At 38.1% G+C, this 22,708-nt stretch overlaps 1 protein-coding gene across 6 annotated transcripts in view; it reads right to left on the reverse strand.

The window, feature by feature from the left end:
• Nucleotides 1-2,360: 2,360 nt before the first annotated feature.
• The window catches only part of esrrga (estrogen-related receptor gamma a), a 126,489-nt gene continuing 106,141 nt past the window's right edge, over nt 2,361-22,708 (reverse strand). For all 6 annotated transcript variants that reach the window (XM_055036637.1, XM_055036636.1, XM_055036634.1 and 3 more), the window contains 3 exons: nt 11,875-11,981; nt 11,625-11,787; nt 2,361-8,043 (listed from right to left, as the gene is read on the reverse strand). In XM_055036637.1, coding sequence (XP_054892612.1) covers nt 7,799-8,043; nt 11,625-11,787; nt 11,875-11,981 — 515 coding nt within the window. In that variant the 3' untranslated portion in view covers nt 2,361-7,798. The remainder of the gene's footprint in view (nt 8,044-11,624; nt 11,788-11,874; nt 11,982-22,708) is intronic.

The following is a 22,708-nucleotide window of genomic DNA, read 5'->3' on the forward strand; positions in this document are numbered from 1 at the left end:
GTTTTTATTCATTTAACCTTTATTTATGCAGGTTGTTCCATTGAGGACCAAGATCTAGTTTACAAGAGACACCTATTTGGAGAAAACTAACAAAAGACAATCAAAAACACAATAACATTAGAAGCAATTAAACAACTCGACTTCATTAAACAATATATGGCTTTAAGACAAGAGCAAATCTCATGACATGATTTCTCTTTGTTGTTAAAAAGAAATTTAAATGATGACAAAGGGAATCAAATGAATATTTCAGTTTCTGATGGGTGCTCCAAGTTTAATTAGGCAGAGAAGAAAATGCATTTTTTCCAATTCTGATTGTCCGAATACAACACAGAGGATAAAGTAAGTCCTGAGAACAAAGTCTGTGGCAGGACTGTAGGTACGGCAGGAACAATCAAAGAATAGCTTTATAGATGAAAATGTACCAGTATATCAGTCTATGGATCGATAATGATGATCACCTCACCTGAGAATATGCAGGAGAAAGACACACGCATAAAGCTCATTCTGTTCTCCAAATGTTCAGATCTAAAAATGTAAATGTTTTTATGTGTTCTCTTTTGAACAAGAGGAGTTAAAATCTCCAAAATAGCAAATTATGGTTGTGATTAGCGCAAACTTGCTACACAGCAGGCTGTGTGACCTATGTTACAGAAATGGACACCATTCGCGACTCATCCTATTCACAGTGGATCAAGAGGTGACAAATCTGATCCACATTTTTGTTTTGCAACAGAACGTTGTGTAAAAGAACATAAAAATTGAAGACACTACTCAAAATGTGTAACTGAAGGTAAAGGCGGATTGAAGAGCAAACAATGATATTGAAGAAATAATAAAAACATTCCTACCTGAGTTGTCAGCTTGTAGCCAAAGGCTCCCAGAGGTTTATTTTGTCAAGTATGAATAACGTTTGGAGACGCTGAAGCGTGAGAGGAACACAGACGGCTAAAAGTTACCACATCCGTTGGTACTCAGCAACCAGGCAGCTGCTCATGTCAGATGAGATGCAGGTGCGCCCGTTTCATTTAGCGCAGGACTTGCTGCCTCAAGCAAAGGACTTCAAGTTTGCTGGTCTCCTGATCTTGACTGAAGGATGTCTTGTGGAATAGAAAGATGTATTGGGGTGTCATAGTAATGTGGAAACTTAGGTAAAGTTAACAAAGGAGCCTTTGCCTATGGCCTAAGATATTTCATGAACAAAAGATCAAGATCAAAAATATAATTTTTTTGTCTGTTGGGTTGCTGGACGCTGCACTGAAAGGACTCAACTTTCTTTGGAAATAATGGGCTGGAAAATGTCACTAGGAAAATGTCTGGGTTGTCTCCTTGGACCTGTTTCAATGTTTTAATTATTTTTCTTTTAGAGAAAAATGAAAAATTATCTTCACAATATATATAATATCTTGTCATATATATATATTGCAGAGAGAAGAGATAACACAGAAACAGGCAAAAAGCACAAAAGACACTTGGAGAAGTGAAGGTGCAAGGAGAAATCCAGATGAAGCCAGAGGGCAGTGGGGGAAAAAATAAAAGAGTTAAAGTGGGCATTAGCGATGCGGCATGAGGAACCCACTCTAGCACATGTTCCACAAGGTTAACGATAAGAGCCCCGTAGCAGCCGAAATGCTCAAGTAGCTTTTATTATATCATAATAATCAATCAAAAATAAAATAAAACAAATGAACTCCAAAAGGCAACCAAGTAAAATAAAACATCTGTGCGGAGGGCTGAGTGAGCGGGCAGCAACTTAAACCGAAGAGTGAGAAGAAAGTGTGCAAGAAGGCTATAAAAAATGATTCGCTCCACTAATATCTTCTTATGACATCTAGTTGAAAAATATTTGCCTGCAGGTCAGGGCTCCCCCCTGTTAGGGAAAAAGCTTCTTAAAACCCTTCATGGCTATATGCTACATTAAATATCTGCCCTCTGCATCCCATTTACTGTTGCTGGGTACTGAGAAAGGGGAGGTGGGGAACGAGAATGCACTCTGATGAACTGACAGCCAGTTGAAGGGGAATCCCATCTCCTGTCTGATTCATAATTGATTTCACTTTTCTTTTTATCGTCATCATGCAGTCTGCATGTGTACTTCTTGAAAAGAAAAAGAGTCTGGTAGCAGGGTATATATATCTGGCTTTGTAATCTTACAAATGTGGCTACTTGGTGGTTCTAAATGAAATAAGTTTCCATGTGTTGGAAAACTATAAACTGACTTCTGTGATTCAGTGCTTGTCGTGGTCTTGTCTCGCAGAACTGACAGCCAGATAAGTAGCTTGCTTTCTATTTGCCGATACTCTAGTTGTAGCAAATCATTAAAAAAAAAAAAAAAAAAAAAAAAATCAGAGACAGGAGGCTGATTTCAAAACTGGAAGCCTGGTTTTAATTGATATTGCTCTACAGTAATAATCCTGAAAGGCATAGTTTGGAGTAACACATGTAATGTTTTAACCCATAATAGTTTAAGTTACAGAATCATAGGTCTCTCTTTTTGCAATGAACAATATATACAATGTGAAATAAATACATTTACACAAATGGACATTATTGTTGGAGCACACTTGTATGATACACGTCACAAAAATATACAGGTTATTGTTTTTCTTTTTTTTTTGTTCTATTTATTGATGTGAAGCACATCTAAAATCTACAGACATGTTTTTAATAATACTAGAAGGTCTTCTGTTGTCAGTAATTCTTCACCACTCAAGCGCCTTGTTATCCTTGCGCATCTATTTTGTCCCACAAAAGTTTCTCTCTCCATTAAATATTCCCACTTTTGCTAATTCAGACTGGAGACAGGCTGCAGCACAAGTGGCAGTTACATTTCGGGATTAAATGACAAATATTGTAGAGCTGTAGGATGCTAAATTTTGGTCTTTGTAGATTTTAGGTGGAGCTAGGGGGACAGTCAGCTATGATTGGCCACTACGGGTCAATCAGTTTCCCCTTTGCTTCATTTAAACTCTTCTAAAATGGAGTGACATCTTATTGCCCTCTTCTTAAGGGCAATAAGATGTTACCCGAAGTGCAAACTGGTCAAAATCTTGGTATCAGAAGTCCACCAAAAATCCCAATACAGTCAAGCCTCCCACTGTTCTTTGTGGAAACACCAGTTTTGGTGGTTGTAATACTGTAGATTAATTCTAAATGCAGAATCCTAATAAAAAGACATATCATCATTTGGCTATACAAGGTAACACAAGAAATGTGCAACTTTAGCTTCGTCATCTTACATTGTCTTCAGAGTAATCCTAACAACAAAAAAGTGCATAAGGTAAAATGCTCCCCTCCACACAAATTGTGGCGTTAAGTCAGATCAAAACCTGGACAAAGCCTCTGAGTTCAGAGGATAATTTCTTTCAGTCATCCAAAATGGCCTTGTGTCATCTGCGTAAACCATTTCCAGTGACGAGCACACAGATTCAGTTCAGCGTTAATCACTTCGGAGAGAGTTTCAACACTCTTCAGTGTGTTGAGTAGGTCAGGAGTTCACAGGGATACAATTGACAATTAAAAAAAGACTGTAACAAAAGGCAAAGAACAGTTGGAAGAGAGCACCATTCTTCCATACCCTTTGTTTGGTATAATGTACAGTGGACAGTATTCAACACAATTTGCAAGGGGACAATGGTCAGACATATTAGAATTTACAACCAAAACAGAAAAATCAACTCTTATATTCAGAACTTAACATACAAGTCTGTAATCTGTGTTTTGCTAATTTTACTCTCTTAAAACGACATATGATAATGTTGGTGATGGCGTGATTTTAAATATGTGTTTTGGAGTTTAATTGTACTGGACTGTACCATGTGTCCACAATGTCATGGATGTTTTGGAGAAGATAATTGGGTTTCTTTATTAGGGAAAGAAAAAAAAATTAAAATGTTTTTTTTTTTGTTGGTTTTTCTTATTTTTCTTTTGAAACGTCAAAAATAATGGCAGAGCAGAACTTTACAGAGGGCAGATATGTACAGTGAGTTTATCAAAAAAAGTGCCACCTATTAATTACTCAAATGTCCTTTTATTTCAGCTTTATTTACCTAAAGATATACAGAATATTTTTATTCTACAGGAATGTTACACAAATTATCAGTTTCTTCATTTAGATATTTGATATTTAATGATGTATAGTTGGGTAGCGATGAATGCTGTAATTTGATCATAGTAGCCAAGTTACAGAGCCTTATGTCATGTTTGGTTCATTTTTAGCAACTCCAGTGCCCAGACCCCAAAGTACTGATTGACAGAAAGACAAACAACATGGCCTCTACTCTACTCTGCTGTCTACAGAAGAAGCACACAGCACAAATCACCACAAGATAAAGTACACAGCAACATCTCAAAAAGACTCAACAGAGGAGAAAAGAATGAAATCATAGACGATTTACAAACAAAAATTGATAAGAGAGAGCTCTTTCTCTTGACAGAAAAAACAGCAAACATGAAACGCACAGGCTGAACTACAACCCCCTCCCCCGTTGTTCTTGCTTTTTTTCTTTTTAACAATAAAATGTATTATGTTAGAATTATAATCTGCATAATTTACAATATACAGCAGGGTTAAAGAAGGTAGAGGAAACACCCCTTACTGAAAATATTGATGGTTGATACAGGACATGTGTTGTTAGAGGTCAACTACACTTAAATTGCTGCACTCCTCAGCTGTGAAATGTTGCAATTTTACATTAGATTACAGTGTCATCTACAATAGATATTTTGGCATTCTTATTTGGCTTTAAAAATTACATACAGTAAAAAAAAAAAAAGAAAAAAAAGTCAATTGTCTACCTGTTATGTATGCTTCCTGTTCCAACTGTAAAACCCAATTGTCTTCCACCCTTTTCCAGTTCTTTCCTCTAGAGAAACTATGTGAATTTAAACACGAAATATGTTCTTTACAGTTAACAAAATACATTAGGATTACTGCCATAAAAATGTATTTCTCATTTTAAGCCATTTAAAGCTACAGTTTAGCTTAGATAGATATTCACATCTTAAATTACTATTCTGAAAGGCCTTAACAGTCCAGTTTATACACAAGCGAATGAGGCAGATTTAAAATACGAGTCACAAGCTAATTAGGTAGTTAGCCCGACAGGAGGCACATTAATAAATATTAGTAGAAATGCATTTGATAAACTCTTCGATTCCCTTTTGTCTGAATGCCTCTTTTTATTATCTTCACTCTTTCTGGTTTATGATGCTTTTATTTTCACTTTCAATTTAACCATCCACTGACAAGAAAGAAGCCAGCTAGCATAGACTGTATAAGGATCAATTGTCAAGCCAAAGAAATCTAATTTCCATTGGCGAAGAGGGTTTATGTCAAAATCTTTACATTTCACCATATTTGTAGCCTCATAAAAGTTTGTTTTTAAATAATTTTCACCTTCAAATTCTATAATTTAGCATATTGAACATTGATGACCATTATGTAAATATGCTTCAATTGCAATTCAAATGGTTACCAAAGCAGAGTTTTTAGCAGCATCACGTGATGAACTTGAAGAGTTGAAACACGAAAGAGCCCTTTAAATCAATTGGTGACGTCACAGGAGCCAACCCTCTCAACCCACTTTTATACAGTCTATGACAGCAAGCAAACAGGAAGTGGTATGATTTAGTTAGCACCGTTGCTTTTCCCAACAAACTTTGATCTAATGAGGTTTCACAGCTGAACCCAAATACATGAGCCTACTGATGCAAATTGATAAACTGAATATATTATTTTTGAGTCCCAAACAAACTCTCTTCCCTAAATCTGATCAACTTCATCCACAAAGATGACCAGAACATTTTATGTAGCGACTTTAATCTGGATTATCCTATTCCTGGTCTGTATTGCCTGTAGCTAACAGTCTTCACCAAATTTAGTCGAGTGTCTTCCAACAGCTTAAAACAAGTTCTACAGAGAAAGAAAAGCAGCATTTTTTTCTTTGAATACATCTTTTTCCAAATTTGAGACTGCCACAAAATATTTATATTGCAGACTTTGTCCAAATGCCCAAATCCCACTATTGAAAACCACTATTGCTCAGAGTTTTTAAGACAAACTGAATTGTCAACACATTATTACTTGTGATATTTGTTACATATATGCGATAATGTTGACAGTGGTCAGGCCGATGGAAATAAAAGAAAAGACGTTGACTTACCCAGTTGTGAGAAGATCATTTTAAAATATAAATCAAAGCTGAGATAAATGTCATATACAGGATGAAAATATTTACACTTATATCGGTTTTACCATTATGATTCTTTTTTAGGAGAAAAAAAAAAGAAAGACAAGTTATTTCAAAGGAAAAACAGTTGTTCTTAAGTTAGTTTAGTCAGCAAACCTTTCCGACTGATTTGTGTTTTGTCCAGTGACTGAATCTTCTGCTACATTTCTTGAGAGAGTCACAAGACGCAGCCGCAAGAAATGAGCTGGAAGTTGTGAACACTTTATGGTGACGAGAGCAGGAGTGAGGTGAGACTTTGGAGTGTGGATGGTGATCTTGGGCCAGACCATTTTCAATGGCACACTGAGAGAGTGAAACTGCTACTAATATTGTATGTGGAGAGCTGCAACCCTGGATCCCAAACAGCTAAAAATGTTTCAAACAGATATCCAAACACAAGAGGGGTAAATGACAGAGTATTTACCTCCAAAGAAAATGTGAACTATTTAAAGGTTTTTGTTAGGAAGACAGTTTTGATTCACAGGTCTGATTATGGTGTTGAATATCAACACAACTCGAGTGTTAAGACTCAAATGCAGTCTTAAAGGCCAACAGACAATAGCGTTGTCTAGCTGCCCATTTTTTATTTTATTTTTTTAAATCGTTCCTAGTTTCACCAACAGTACAAACACAGCTGACAATTTTAGTTGACTAGAATCAGTCGTCTTCATGAAGCAGAAGCTACTCGGGTGCTACTGAAAAAAGGGAGTCATGGAAAACCAGAAAATGTTTAAAGTGTTTGTTGTTTCCATTCCTGGTCCTAGGTGCTCTAACCCAGCAACAACCACAAGGTAACCTTTCTTTTTTTTTTTTTTTTTAGGTCCAGGACTGGAAACCACCTAAAACCAGAACAGATTGGGGTTAAAACTGTAACGTTTGCTGGCATCCTCTGAATGGGTGGTTCCATTCTTTGGCAGGGCAAATATCCTCTTCTTTTCTTTCGGTCCATCCATCCAAACTTCTCTGTACATGTACACCTACAACCAATGTCAGTATTTTCTATGCATTGATTTTTTTTTCCCCCACTCAGTTCGTGTCGAACTTTAAAAAAATTATTTTATATCGAATGGAATTGTGGAAAGAAAATGTGGGTATAGTCTGAGAGTCTTTCAGAACTAATGTGGGGAGATTTATTGTCTATTATGTTCCCTCAGTTGTCTTTCATTAACATTTTAAGTGTTATTTGATGCATAAGTGTTCTGTCACAATCTGAATTTCTGGTAATTGTTATATAACTGCCATGAAGTACCTGCTCTGACCTGTCGTCTCTCATTGGCCATTTGTAGGGTTGAGTCCTCCTGTCCCTTTCTTCATCAAAAAACGTTCCAGGCTCCTTAGTCAACAGCTTTAGGGTTCAGGTATATGGTTTTGATCGATTCTGTAGGGGATGTGTCAGCAAACAACTCTTAAGAACAGATCTGTGTGTGTTTGCACATCTGTGTATGCAAGTATAGGAGTATCTGCATGTAAAAGAACAAGAGGTCATTCAAAGTTGTTGATCAAAGTTTGACATGTAGCTCAAGTCACTCAGACTGGCGTCTATCTGTCCTTCGATCCAGTCCACGCGCTCAGACCTTGGCTTCCAGCAGCTCCAAGAAGAGTTTGTGCATTGGGACCTTCCCATCCTGCTTGATGCTGTAGAAATGCTGCACAGCCTTGGTGGAGGTCTGACGGAGTAAGGGGAGAGTCATAAGCAGCTTGCCGGCCCGGCGGGGATCCTCCTGGTGTTGGGAAGCCTCATAGTCCTGCAGGGCCTCGTGGAGCACATCCTGGAGCTTCTGTACAGCATCCACATCCTCAATGTGCATGGAGTCTGGACAGAGAGGAGAGTCGATGTCAGAATAAAATAAAAAAATTGAACAGATAACACATTGTCATTTCATAGGATAAGATGCCTACAACGCTACAATGCAAAAAATAAATAAATAAAAAAACTGGTCCTGCTGTCTTTGGTGGCAAAAAGACATCAAATATATATGAAAATTGGCAATCTGTTGACAAATTGATTTAATTAGTCCTGTTGAGTTTTTGAGGGATTTTAACGTCTGCAGGCAAACGGTCAAATTGAAATAAAAATCTGTATAAAACAGACGATTAAGAATGGATTCATTTAGTCAAAAATCAGATTTTTTGTGGCATTGAAACAGAAATATTAACTGACATTGTTTTAGGTTTTTCAGAAGCCTTCATACAAAAAAAAATCTTTTTATTTTTATTTTTTTTTTTACTAAGAGAGAAAACATGGATGTAGTTTTACCATCACATAAATCCAGACACTACTTTTCTCAATGTCTCTGAAGGGTGCGCCTGTGGGTGTGATGAATGGACAGATGAAAAGACGAGTGGGAGGATGAAAAAAAAAGAGATGGATTCTTGAAACGATGAAGAGATGCAGCAACAGCAAACAGTTTCTGTATGTGTGTGGAGAAATCTGCAGCTGCTCACGTCTCTGCTCTCTTGGTGTGTTTGGATGGATAGCAGTAAAGGATGAGAATGTCTCAGTAATAATGCTCCGTATTGCTCCTTTGGGATGCAAACTCCTAATGTGAGCTGGCCTTTGGCTCACAACCTCTGATCAATGTACTGATCAATGATTACATGCATGTTAAATAATAATTACAAGTCAACTATCAATGGCAACTGCACTTACACCACACCCAGCTTTCCACATAATATTATGCTTTTAATTACTAGAGGCACATAAATTAAAAACACACGGAAAAGACTGAAAAAAAATAGGAGAGCAGAAGGGAATTAAACCAAAGGAACCTGGTCTCTGACATTAAACGAACAAAAATGATGATGTTCGAAGAGACAAAACGAGTCAACATTTACACAAAGATTTACGCGTTAACACACACAAACAATCAAAGACGCACTGCTGAATTTAGGGAGGGTAATACATACATCAGTATGCAGGGCGAGAGCGGTCAGCGGGCTGATTTCTTTGGGATCAATAAAAAGCTCAGTCTATCATAGTTTTGGGTTGAGATCAGCTGTTGTGTTTCCTTGTATTTTTATTCCTTGCAGTTTAATGATTGTTTGCCAGCAAAGAGGTTGTAAAGAAAGAACAGATGAATTTATTAAAAAACAATGAGATAAGTGAATGTATCATCAAAACTTTCTTTACATATAAAAATACATTGGCTTACTTTTTCAATACTTTTAGGCCAAATATTAAGTTAATGTACATTTTCATTATGTGAAAATGGCTTCTGGTGGAGTACTATTAATAAACTCCATAAAAAAAACAACTCTACTTTTCTTTATTGTTTAATTTAAAGTAAGGACCCTCCTTATGTGCAGCCAGTACTTATTGGGATGAAGTTTTATGGAAATTTAATGAGTTTCACATTATTTTTATTAGTGTAGAGTTTAAACTGATAGACGTGGCTTCTGCCTGTGCCGTGACCTGCTGCACCCTCTCAAGTAAAACAGCAGACTTTAATGAGCACGAGCACATAAGGCTGTTAAAACGTGTACATGTTAACATGGAACTAATTCACATATAAACGAGGGAAAACACAAGCATAAGCACACACACTTACACCACGACACACATGCACCTCCTGTTTCCCATGGCCAGTTTAGCTTTCTTTACATGTGGGGCACGTTTGCTAACATTTCTTAAGGCTTGGCTTCATTAATGCAGACGATTAGCATCCTGTGAATTAATTAGTGTCAGTGCCCTTCAAAATGCTAATGCTAGCATTCTGTTGTCTTGGAGTGCAGTTAGAGTCTGGGCAAAGATACAAAGTTCTTACTGTATATATGGACATCAGTGATGAAATTTAAAAAAAACTTCCCACAGCGTTGAGCAGCCTGTCATTACAGTCACTCTAGAAGTAGGTGATTTTCCAGGATTTCTTGAAAAATCCTGGAAAATCACCAGGATTTGCTTATTTGATTAATTATTTAGAGACCCCTGGTATATGTTCTTTGAAAGTAAATTAAACTGCAAGTGGCAATAAAAAAACTGTACTCATAATCGACCAAATCTACAGTTTTAAGCTCTCTTTTTTGATAATCTGTTGCTTTAAATGGTTATTGTCTTTTAAATAAACATGGATGTTGTTCCTGAAAACCAACAGATCTATGTATGAATTGTACATTTTAGGCGTTACATTCTTACAAAAATAAATCTTCAATGCAATCACACTTAATCGCTCATTGTATTTCACAAAGGCAAAATAAATTAATTCCAACATCAGTCGCAATGTTTTGGTTCACAGGACAAAATTGTTATCGAAATACTTAAACCTGTGCTTTAAATTGGCTATTTTAATTTTTATTCAAATACTTAAACAATACAACTATACTTTACTAACTAGTTTTATAATGCCCTTTTGTTGTTTATTACTCCAAAATTGGGGATTGGTTCAATCTTCTCTTAAATCTGGCTTTTTAAATCACTCTTTAAACAGACAAATGCTGGTTATTCCTTAAATTTTTTCTCATAGTAGACAGACAAATATTACTAGAAAGTAATTTGACCAAATTTCATTATAACTTTGATCAAATTGTTAAAAAAAACTATTTCAAATGACTTTTAGATCCACATTTCTGATTTTATACATTTTTCACATGATTACCATGTCATAAAGTTGAATGAAAAACACCCTAGTTTATAAATTTATGTGTAAATGTTTGGTTTGTTGGCGAGCACAGACGAAGACTGACACACAAAAAGGGTTCTACTTCACCCATTGAAAGCGCTTGCAGTACATTCTTCCATTTAAACACATTGTATTGACAGCTTCCCCCTTGTAATTAAAGAGTACTGAAGAGCTGGCTGGCTTCCAAGACAAAGTTCAAAAGACGGGTCATGAGAGGAAGAAGGTGTGTGTGTGAGGGAGTGCGTGAGCGTCAGTCAGCTGTCGATGCAGCTGGACACATCAGAGACGGGCCTTTATCGACAGATTCGGGAGCCTAATGATTTTACTTTATTTAACAGGCATCTGAAGAGACGACTATGCTAATTATAAAAGGGATTGCCACTTTGTTTGGGGGTTGAATTCAGATTGAACATGTCTGTCCATGTTTGTACTACACCCCCTCTGAGTATGCATGCATAAAATATGTGTGGGCATGAGCGGCACTCGTGACAATCGGAGTATGACAAGACAAATGTGGGTGGCAGCAACAGTGGAAGTGGTAAAGTTGACGACAACAACAACAACAAAAATCCATCCCCTTATGTGTAAGCATACTTCATCAAACATGCGCAGGCGTGTTTTTGTGTGTTTGTATGCATGGTATTGAAATCAGGCTCTGGTGTTTCATCCTAAATGAGCCCCACGGGAATAAACTAGATTCCTGGGATTAACTCTCTCTCAGCAGACAGACATCAGTGCGAAGAGAGAGAAAAACAGCTAAGAGTGAACAGTTTCAAACCTGAGTTAGCCAGCGCAATAGCCTTGAGAGTGACGAATTCTTCCTTCTCCAGCTTCATAGACTTATACTTCTTGACCAGCTGAAGAATAGCGTTGTTCAGGTCCAGAAGGCCCGCTAGTTTTGACTGGTCCTCGTCCATTATGTAGTCCTCAGCATATACCAGCTATAAAGAAGCAAGGAAAAAAGACACAACTTAGATTGGAATGTGTCAATTTCGTTTGAGCAAGAAGAAAACAGTGAAGCCTCTTACTTTGTCTTCAAAGGAGAGTGAGCGATACACAACACGCAAAATCAAGATCTCCATCCATGCGCTCTGCAGTAGACTCATCTGGTCTGCCAAAGACAGCGTGGAGAAACCTGGAGAAAAGTGACACATCCAAAAGATGAACATTAGGAAGGGAAATGTTTTAATTTCTTCCTTTATGTTTGTTTGCTGCTTTTTATTTCTGCTATTTCGAATCAAATGCACAAGTTCAACGTTTTACACATTTTGAATTTTAAACTCATATTGAAGTGCATATAGTCTCAACATAAACTAAGTGTTGAGTCTTTGGGAAGGAGAGAATAAAAACATATTGTAGAGAACAATCTTTTTTTTTTTTTTTTTTTTTTTTAGAAAAGAACACGTTTTCAAAACATACTCCAAGACTGACTTACCTTTTACTTATTAGTAGTACTGCTATAGCAAGTAACCAAAACCATAGATTATAATAAGTAATCAAAAGTTAAACTACAAAGTAAAGAAGATATTTAAAAGACAGGATAAAAGGGTCAAGCTCAACTCCTTTCTATCTTTCTGTTTTACCCTTCATCCATTAACTTGACCAGATTCCTCCTTCCAGTACTCCTCCTCCACTTCCTCTGTCCCCTTCGCTCAGGGCTATTCCCTGGGGGATGGTAAGCCTTATCTCAGCCTGCCACAGCCTCCATGGATCAATGCTGGACATCACTGCAGCGCTACTCAAAACACACACTAATTGCTGCTACGGCCTTAAAACTGCTGGTTTCTTTAGTGGTCAATCCATGTCCTTTCATTTGGAGATCTGTCTTTTTCACCACAGCCTGTGCTTTTATATCTGAGTCTGTCTTTCTTTGACTGATCTCATTTGTTTGTTCTTTTTTTTTTTCTTGCTCCATTTTCTTACATCTTGCCCATTTAAATGCTTAAATATTATTCCTAATTATGGTCTGATCCATGTGTTTTTATTTGTATTTTTTTTTATGATTGCCTTACTTTTGTATGATAAACTCAAACACTCTGTCTTCTCCTTTTTATTTCTCTTTAATGGAACACCTGCCCACTCACACCTCTCCTCACAGCTGTCTCTTCCTCACGCACCTGTCCATTCACACCTGCCTGTCTGCCAACATGGCTGCTTTTTCATGAGTGCAAACCTTCATAGAGAATGCAGCGACAGTGGACCGTGAGAGCACACCTGTCAGACCTCATTGCAGAGCCACTTCCCCCAGTTCGTTCATTTGTGTATGTGTGTGTTGGAATAGAGCATCCTGCCAAGAAAACAGGCAGATGAGAAGGCAGATATAACTTTAGCAACATCTGCTGCAATGGGCCTCCTCTTGAGATGCTGGATATATTAGGTGGCGTTTGTGTATTGGGGACAGGTGCCTCATTAAGACAAAGATGCAAGCTAGTGTTGATTGTAATGTTCTTGGGTGTTGTGCAACTTTCAACAAAGATTTCATTTCAAGAGATATAAAAACACACACACACACACTCAATCAAAGTATAGTGCCTCGCAAAAAAGAGAAAACCTTTTCACACTCAAAAGTGAGGTATTTGAGGTCCCGATTACAAAAACTTTGTACACAAATTAAAATAAACACAACTATTAATAATAAAAATTGTTTACATCATCAAAAATCATATGCATGATAAGTGGGTTTGTGAATGCGGTCAATGACAAACACATCCCTCCTAATTACAAATTAGGAGGGATGTGTGCACACATGTACACATTTGCGCACACACACACACGCACAGCATGCAAATAAAGACCAATAATTAAAACCTTGTAATTAATTTATTGAGCTGCTTTTCTTTTTGAGTCACATCAATGATTTTTTTATCAGGATGAGGTGTCTTTATGCTACGACTATTCTATAAAAATTGTATATCTTGAGTGTAGTAAATAATAAACAAAGCTACACTTTCATGCCGCAGGCTTGTTCTATTTCTTCCCAGTCTATTTACACAAAATGCCCATACATGAGTCTTTGCATGTGCACACCTAAGCGTGTGTTTGTGTGTGTGCCTCTCCCTCTCTCTGCCTCACCAGCCTGTCTGCGCCGTTCAGCCATCCAATGCCTCTTATCTGTCTGATTAATAGGCGGCCGGCTTCAGGACAAATTAATTAACAGATAACACCATCTCTCCCTTCTTCTCTTCCACCTTTCCTCCCTTCCTTCTCATGAAGCGATCGATACAGCAGAAGAAAAGAAACATCAATGGGAATTTAGTGCTGATGATGGAGAGAGAGGGGTATTGATGGAGGGAGAGAAAGTATGAGAGAGAGAGAAAGAGCGATGGAGGAGAGAAGAAAGTAAAAGTGGGGGGAGAGGAGGAAGGAGGAGAACTGATGGTGGAGGTGGGAGGACTGGAGACCTTTCTTTCATACCTGTGATTTCAATTGACAAAAGAAGGTTCCTTATTTGGTTCTAATTACATTTCCTTTCTGCCCATTGTTGATAAGGCCTCTCATACTGAGTTAGGAGGTGTGAGTGGGTTGTAAGGTTGTTGTACTGTGTGCAGCCTTGAACTTATTTTTAGTTGCTTTGTTGGATGTGGAGCAGCGTACATTAAAAGGACTAAACATTTGCTCAGAAATAAGAAGTTCACGCAGTTGTTCGGTGAGAGCAGCCAATTATAGTTCTGTCTGAAAGCAGAAATCGTGGAATTTTGCGTTTTGTTCCTTTTTCATGAGTTTTGGTTTATTGTTTACCATAAGTGCCTCACGGTCTGTGTGCTTGTGGGTGTATGTGTGTTCCTCTGTGCATGTGCCACACGGCATCTGACAGAAAGAGGCTACGGTGCAGTCATGCAAACTTAACCTCCTCTGCTTGCTCTTGTGCTCTCTTTCTCTTTTCTTTTCACTTTTCTCCATCAGATAGCCACATGAAAACAAACACGCACACACACAAGGAAACACACGTTGATTCCCCAGCCACCCTGCGGCCTGTTTGTCTGCCAAATGAGTCCTGACTGCACGTTTACACCGGAGACCGCACAACAGCCGGGCTCAGACACACACACACCCACACGCACACACACCTACAGGATAGCCCTCTCTCACGCTCCAGTTGCCTCGCAGATGCACACAAATACACATATCTCGGAGCCCTATATTTGTTTTTGTGTGGTTACAGGGCAAACTGGAACCAGCGAGAAGCGATTGATGCTTATGAACACATAAATGCGGTTCAGTGTATGTATGAGCATGCTACGTTGGTGTGTGATAACTGTTGCATCAACAAATATATTTGTGCGTGTATGTCTGTGTGCGTAGCATAATGAAACAGGTGTTATGATGGGGATCTGATCAATGTTATTAACATTGCACACAACTTAATACAACAAGCAAATTTCTACATCAGTAGTTTGACCTTTATTTTTTTTAGGAAAAGGAAACAAGAGGGTGTTGATGCCTACACCAAGAACATCAACACCTTTTATGTTGATGTTCTCCAGCTCTTTATTAATAAATATCCTCATCTTGATGTTGAATCGATTTCTTATGTTGAAAAGAAAGAAATTTAGCTGCAACAAAATTTGGATGAAGAAAAGTTAGGACAGAAGAAGCATCTCACCTTAAGTGATATGTTTCTTGTAGCCACATGGGTTTTCTAATATTGGCCTCAGGAAATTTTCCAAATACTTTTGAGACCTCTTCAAATTCATTTCAGATCTCACAAACTGCTGCATCCGTCTTTTTAAAGGTCTTTTTAATCTTACCATGGTCTTTATTGTTCAGTAGCCATTAACATTATCAAGCTAAAATGCATCGCATTACAAAATACTAATGTTTTTATCATGTGCATTTGAAGTGAAATAGTTGTGTGCAACATTAGCCATTTTCAATGGGAATAAAAGTTATTCTATTTTATTATTAAGCAGAAGACATATGTTATATAGTTATATGTACAAAATCAAAAATGCAAACTGTTTTTTTTTTCTTCTTCAATTTTTATGGTTTATTCATGTTTGTACATATTTGTCAACATTGTTAGTTGCAAGCTGATATTAAAGAGCCACAAACAAACACAGACTGTCAAAGGGCATCCAAATTTGTTCACCAACTCTGTGATGCACATCAATTGGACAGTTTTGTCTCAGTGGTTTAAGCATAGTTTATTTATGGTCTCCATGGTGGATAATACCTCTACACCATACATTTTGTGAAAATGTGCACACATGGCCGATGTGCTGCCAGCAGAGAAGCAGGTCAAATCAGTGCTGCTGGGCTACATCTAATCAAAATGAGCCAACTTCCAACTTAGTCCCACTGTGAGACTTTAGGTTAGATAAAATAGGCCAACATTGCTGTGGCAAGATAAGTGTGATGTTTTACTGGTGTTTAAATCTTCTACACATCAAAAACCTATATTTTGTCTTATATCAGAGGATAAAAATTTGTTAAACTTATTTTTCCCATTAATAGTTAAAATGTTGGGTTTGCTTATATTCCCAACAGTGTGAGGGGCCGCCAAGATTTGCATATGCTAATAATATGTTGATATGTTGACACCAAATGTGATGGCTTTTAGTTTTTTTTTGTGTTTTTTTAAAGTTTTCAAAACCCAAAGTGGAACACTTCAGGTTAGGGGATGATAAACAAAGGCTTGGATACTCTTTAAGGTCTTGTTAAGAACAGTAGCCGGAAAATTGACACATACGTACAGATACAGAGACAGACAATGGAGGTACTGATGAGCAAGACAAAAAAAAAAAAAGTTTTGTAAAATTTTTGTAAAGCTTCTGAATGTCATCTGAGAACTGACAAGTTGCCAATGTTTCATGTTAACTATTTTCACCTTTGAAAACACATTTCACTGATAAGCGCTGTGATTGCATGAGGTTGGTGTTATCACTGGGGGAGAGGCATGTCTGGATTTCTGTCCTGGACCTGTTGCCCATGTGACCCGATAAATGTATGGAAAGACGCATAAGGATTTTTACTTGTAAATACATAAAATATAAATGACATAAATATCCCAGTTTTTTATGTCATAATGAAGCCCTTTCGTTCTGTTAAAATAGCTGCTAGTTATTTGATAAAGAGCAACCAGATGTTTCACTCAGCCTAAACAACGTGACAACTGTAATCCATATTTTTTTATGGAAAGTTATCGGACTTGAAATTTTAAGGAATTAAATTGCTTTAAGCTGCATCCCAGAAATGTAAAACACAACGTTGTAAAACTGCTTATGCAGTAAGGAAAATCAGGGCTCAGGAAATGTGTCTTTGTGCATAATTGCCTTACACTGATTAATGACAACGTAAAAAGATCATAATGTCTCACTTCACTACAAAAGTGTCCAAAAAAATGAACACTTTGTCCACATGAAAATCAAACAATCAAACAAGTCCCTCTCTGAATGACTGGAAGCCACTAAACATCATAGCTAAAAAAGCTGGATGTTCACAGCCTGCTACATGCATGGGAAGCTGAATGAAAGGATGAGAATTTTCTTGAAAAAATAACAAAAGTCAACCAATCACTCAGTGTGTCAGATCTTTTTATAGGTGGACAAAAGGAGATGAGAACAATGGAGTTAATTTTCTTTGATTGTTTCTCATTGTTCATTTCCAACAGTGGAATGTTCTATGTTCAGCATGTGCACATACTGTGTCCTGCAGGGGACAGATTTAAGTCTACTGGCCCACTGAGACCAAGATTGCATGAGGATGCGTGAAGTTTCCAACAGTTACCAGCTCAACGGTGCCCTGTGTGTATCTCAGTGTGTGTTTTTGTCATGCAGGCACACTGTGTGATGGCATGAAACTCCAGTGCTCGCGCTCGCTCCACTGTCTGTACGTGTTTGTGTTTAAACATGCGCAAATTGTTTCCTGCTGGGCAATGCAAGTGCTCCCTTGTAGTGCTCTCCGAGTGTGTGCGCGTGTTTATGTTTGTGTGTTCGTATCTCAAACTGTTCCGTACCATACGGACAGACGACAGCCAAAATGAACATGGGCCCCCTGTGATGGCTTTGGCCAGGCTGAAACAATACACACAAGAAATGTGAAGAACGCAAACCGTCTTGCACTCACACACCCAAACGCACACATCCACCAGCTGACCCAATTACACAGAGATGCGCAACGAGATGGAAACAAATCTACCCAGAAAACCAGTTAATTTAAAAGAGCTTAAAGACACACACAGGATACACATTCTCTTCCACACACACATGCATTCACATTGTGGGTTCTTAGACACATTGGGTTTGGAGTGGACATGACATACACTTCTAAATCATATGTTAAGTTTCAGCATTCATGGCCAAAATCCCTGTAAAGTTCTCTTGGCTGATACCGATTCTTAGTGTTATTTGTGGTCTGACCTGGTGAATAAACCGGCAGACTGGATAAAAAAAAAACGAGTTTTAAGTTCCTTGATAGAGGCAGCTGTATTGAATCCCCCAAAAGTAATAATAATTTTAAAAAATACAGAAATTTTGCTGATGTATTAAAAGCTCAATGATTGATATTTAACTGAATTTGACTGAAATCAAAGCAAAGAGCATCCAAAACATATTCAGTTTCACTGATGTTTGTGGGACTTTATTTAGCTCAAATGGTGAAAAAACATATGAACTGCTGTGAATTATTTCAAAAGTAGGTAAAATATTCTTCCCACCAGAAACATAAACATACCTTCATCTTCAAAGAAGACTAGCAGAAACAGGAAGTGATTCTATTAGAAATAATTGGAAGATGTTTGTCTAATGCTAATATTCACTGATGTTTTCCAGTGTTTCATACTTCATGATTTTACTTTGCTGATACTTTCTTATGGTTAGGAATATGAAATGCAGACATATGATAAGTTAGAAATAATATATATTTATATTATTTGAATGAGTTTGGTTGCTGTCAACCAGTGGAGACATTTGTAACCTTTTTACACATTGTGATGGCTTTCTGACAATAAAAAATGTCTTCTTTGAAGCACAAGCTCCTTTTTCAACCCAGTCAAAAAAGGAGCCTCTAATCTCTCATACAATCGCATTCATCTTTATGACTATTTCATGACAACTAAATTTAAGTACACGACAGGCCTTTGGGTGTAAAGTTAAACATTAGGGTTTTGTAACTTTGCTGAAGACTCTTTCACAATCTTTTTTTTGTTGATATTAAAAAGTAAACCACAGAAAAATTAATAAATTGCTTCATCTGGTTGTAGCACTGATTTCAAAACTGCATTTTATTGTCAATTTAGTTGCATTTACTAAAGATGCATTACAAACACAATTATACACCTGGATCCTCATCCTCTCAAACATTCTTGGTTAAAATATCTTTTCCCCTTTTTTCCCCCTTCCCCTCTTGAGCTCTCTTTTCTTCACCAACCCCCCTTTTCCTCCATGCGGCCTGGGGGAGAGCAGAGCAGTCATAGGGCTGCGGTAGCCTCTAATCAGTGTGAACAGCCAGCTAATTACCAAACCCTCAGCCCTGCCTGACTGTTAATTGCATACATTAGACACCATCAGCAGCACTGCAAGATTAACACTTAAAATCTTCCCATTGCTGTAGTGAAGATGAGTGCTCTGTAAGTGTGTGTGCATGTGTGTGTGTGTGTGAAAGACGGAGACATTGAAGAGAGAGGCATAGTGTGTGTGTGTGTGTGTGTTTGGTGTGTGTGCTGTCTCTGTGGTTGCGGGTGCTAATATTTAACACTTAATTAGAGCCAAAATGATATTGTCTCAACACGAAGGCGTCGTCTAGTGCGTTAGCTGTTGCCGTTGTGGGGTTGCTTGGGTGGGGGCAGCTGGTCGTTGAGGTCGTGGAGGGCAACCCCAAGTCTCCGTGGAGACGACAGATGGAGTGACATTAAGAGCATCGCAGTGGAGCCATTTCAAATAATAAAATATCAATATTTACATTTTAATTACCTACTTCTAGCTCCACCAGGGCAGAGTCAAGGAGTGTGTGTGTGTGTGTAGTTAAGTGTATGAGCACTGCAAGCTCCACTGAGGCCAAGTCTTTTTGACTCCATATAGAGACCAGAGACCTGCTCCAGGGATAACCTTCAGTTCTACTTAATGATTTTTACTGAAATAAATATATTGCTGCAGTTCACACCTGATTTTTTTTTCGCCCTTCACTACTAATTCTCTTTTCACTTTTTTCTTTACTTCCATCATCCGTCCTTTTCCTCATCCTCCACCTTTGCATCCTGCCATTCCCTCCATCAATATATTGCTGAGTGTGTTAGCATGTGTGTGTGTGTGTACACAAATCTGTCCAGGGAATTAACTGCATACACACAGCTGAGCAGCTTACAAAGTAACTCTTCCTGTCTGCCCCTTTTTGACAAACATATAGAGCACATGTAACACTGCTGGTCATTACTAAAGATTACAAACTTAAAATGCAACAAGGGTCTATGCTGACAGGACACCGATCAAGTACAGCATTATGATAGATTGCCTATTATGGTGTTGGTCCACCTTTTCCTGCAAAAACAGCACTGAGTCATCAAGGCATAAGCCTTCTGAAGTTCATTTCTGAAGGTGTGCTGTGGGATCTGGCACAAACATGTCAGCAGCAGATCCTTTAAGTCCTATAAGTTGCAAAGTTAGGCCTTCATAGATTGGACTTGTTGTCCAGAACATCATTGACAGAATTGAGGTCTTGGGAACTGGAACCCAAGTCACAGTTCCCAGGGATGAACTGGACACTATGACTGTTCTGCTGCTTTGCAACCCCAGACACACAAACTGTGACATTCTGATATGCAATAAATTATTCAGCAAATTGAGGTACTGTAGTTTATAAGTCTGTTTTGAACTAACTTTTGCTCCCTTTTTGCATCATCTGATGAGCCCACTTCTGTGTTTCTGATCTCGGCCCTGTTATCAAAATATTCCTCAAGAGTTTCAATTTTGGGGATACTGACCTCACAGTCCAGCAATCAGAATGTGGCCTTTGTCAAATTGCTCAAATTTTTACGTAAACTTGGAGGACAAGACATTCTCTTGCAGGTTAATTCAATCCATACAATAACACGTCAAGGTGACGAATTTATATTTTGCACCTCACTGTCAGTGGTCATAATGCTTTGCCTAGTAGGTATAATTGGGAGATCTCATTACAGATTATCCATATGTGTTTTTTTTAAGAATCTTTTATAGTAGATCTAACATTGCTTTTTGGCTACAAATGTGTTAAAAACATATTTAAAAATAATGTCACAGGATGTACTCCCCGGCATAATTGGTGTATCAGCAAAATCTTACTGATTGTGGCTTTAAAACAAACCCAGTGGTCCTTATCCAGGCCTGGTGTCTCTATATGAGATTATGAGACTGTGTTGATTCTATCTGTCTAATCCCCCGTAGCTTCCATAAAGGGAGCACCACTGAAACTCCACAGGGATTAATTTACCATTCACAGATTAGAGATATGTTTGCCAAAATCACCATTGAGAACCCAGTCAGCTAGAGGATAGGCTTCAACTACTGATGCGATGCAGAAAAGAGGAAGGGAAGGGAGTGAAAGACATAAACAGAGGGACACAGCGGCAGAGATAAAAACGAATCCATACGGAGCCTCTTTTCCTGAAGCACCATGTCTTAATGTCGTTGCTTGAAGACAAGAACATTAGACCTCATTCCAGCTCCTCATCTGGGCCTGAAAAAGCCTGGGCTGAAAATCTTAATTAATTGTCCAATAGTGCTGTGGGGTCATTATGCATTGCAATAAAGAAGCGTGTAATTATGAGATTTAACAGCCATTACCAAGGCCAGGAACTCATATGTCATCATCAGCAACCAAGCCAATGGTTTGGTTCGGCTGTGTGTGTGGCTTGATAGACAACTCACACACAATACACATGCGCACGCACGCATACTCCACTGTGGAAATATAGTGGTCAGACAACAAGGAGAAAACTACCTTTTATATTAGAGAACAAGTAGTTATGTGTTAATGTACAGGATACATGAAGACTAACAGTACTAAAAAAAATAAAACATATAAACTGGAAAAATGACACACAAAAACACACACATACCCACACACACACTCATAGCCACTTAACAGAAGCCCATCAGTCTGACCCAGACAATAAGGCAGCCAGCTGTGATGGCAGCCTGCAGATGAAACATCCCATCAAGATTAAGCAAACACAAAAATACACATATTATTACTACTGTGTGTTTACGTGTGTGTGTTTGTTTGTATTTACTTTGGGTGCCCTGCAAACCAAAGAGAGGAGAAGCCACAACCATTTTTTACACAGCAGGTGAAAAGTGGCAAACTCTTGCAGGAATTACATGATGTGTGTAAAGGCAGGCAGTCAAGTGCATCTGTATTTAGTCCAGCTTCTAAAAAGACAAACGTCTTTGAAAGAATGTGCAGTCCCACAATGCTGCTGGCTTGCAAATGGTTTTATTTGTTTGTCTACGAAATGTTTGCACTTGTTACATCGTTTTCAGCTGGTGACTCTCATACATCAAACCTATTTTTCCATCTGCTAATGTCCTTATTGAAACCCTCTTGAATGTTATTTAAAAAAGGTGAAGGAGGGTAGGAAAAAGGAAAAGCAGAATAGAAAATATCAGCGAGAAGGAGAAGCAAGAGGAGAGTAAAATGAAGTGACTATGGAGGAACAAAAAGTGAAAAAGGAATAGATAGAGAGGAGCGAGGCGGAGGAAGAATAACCATTTCATGCCCGTCTGTGAACTTTGCATGAACCAAGATAAAATAATGTGAAGCCATGACAAGCCTGTCCTTTCTTTCGCTAGATTTGCAGTATGCATACCTTAGGTGTGTGATATGCGTGTGTGTGTGTGTGTTGAGGTGGATGGATCTCTGCGTGAGCTCTTGGTGTGTATCTATGTG

Source organism: Poeciliopsis prolifica, unplaced genomic scaffold, assembly GCF_027474105.1.
Source record: "Poeciliopsis prolifica strain line A6 unplaced genomic scaffold, Auburn_PproV2 SCAFFOLD011, whole genome shotgun sequence".
NCBI classification, from domain to species: domain Eukaryota; kingdom Metazoa; phylum Chordata; class Actinopteri; order Cyprinodontiformes; family Poeciliidae; genus Poeciliopsis; species Poeciliopsis prolifica.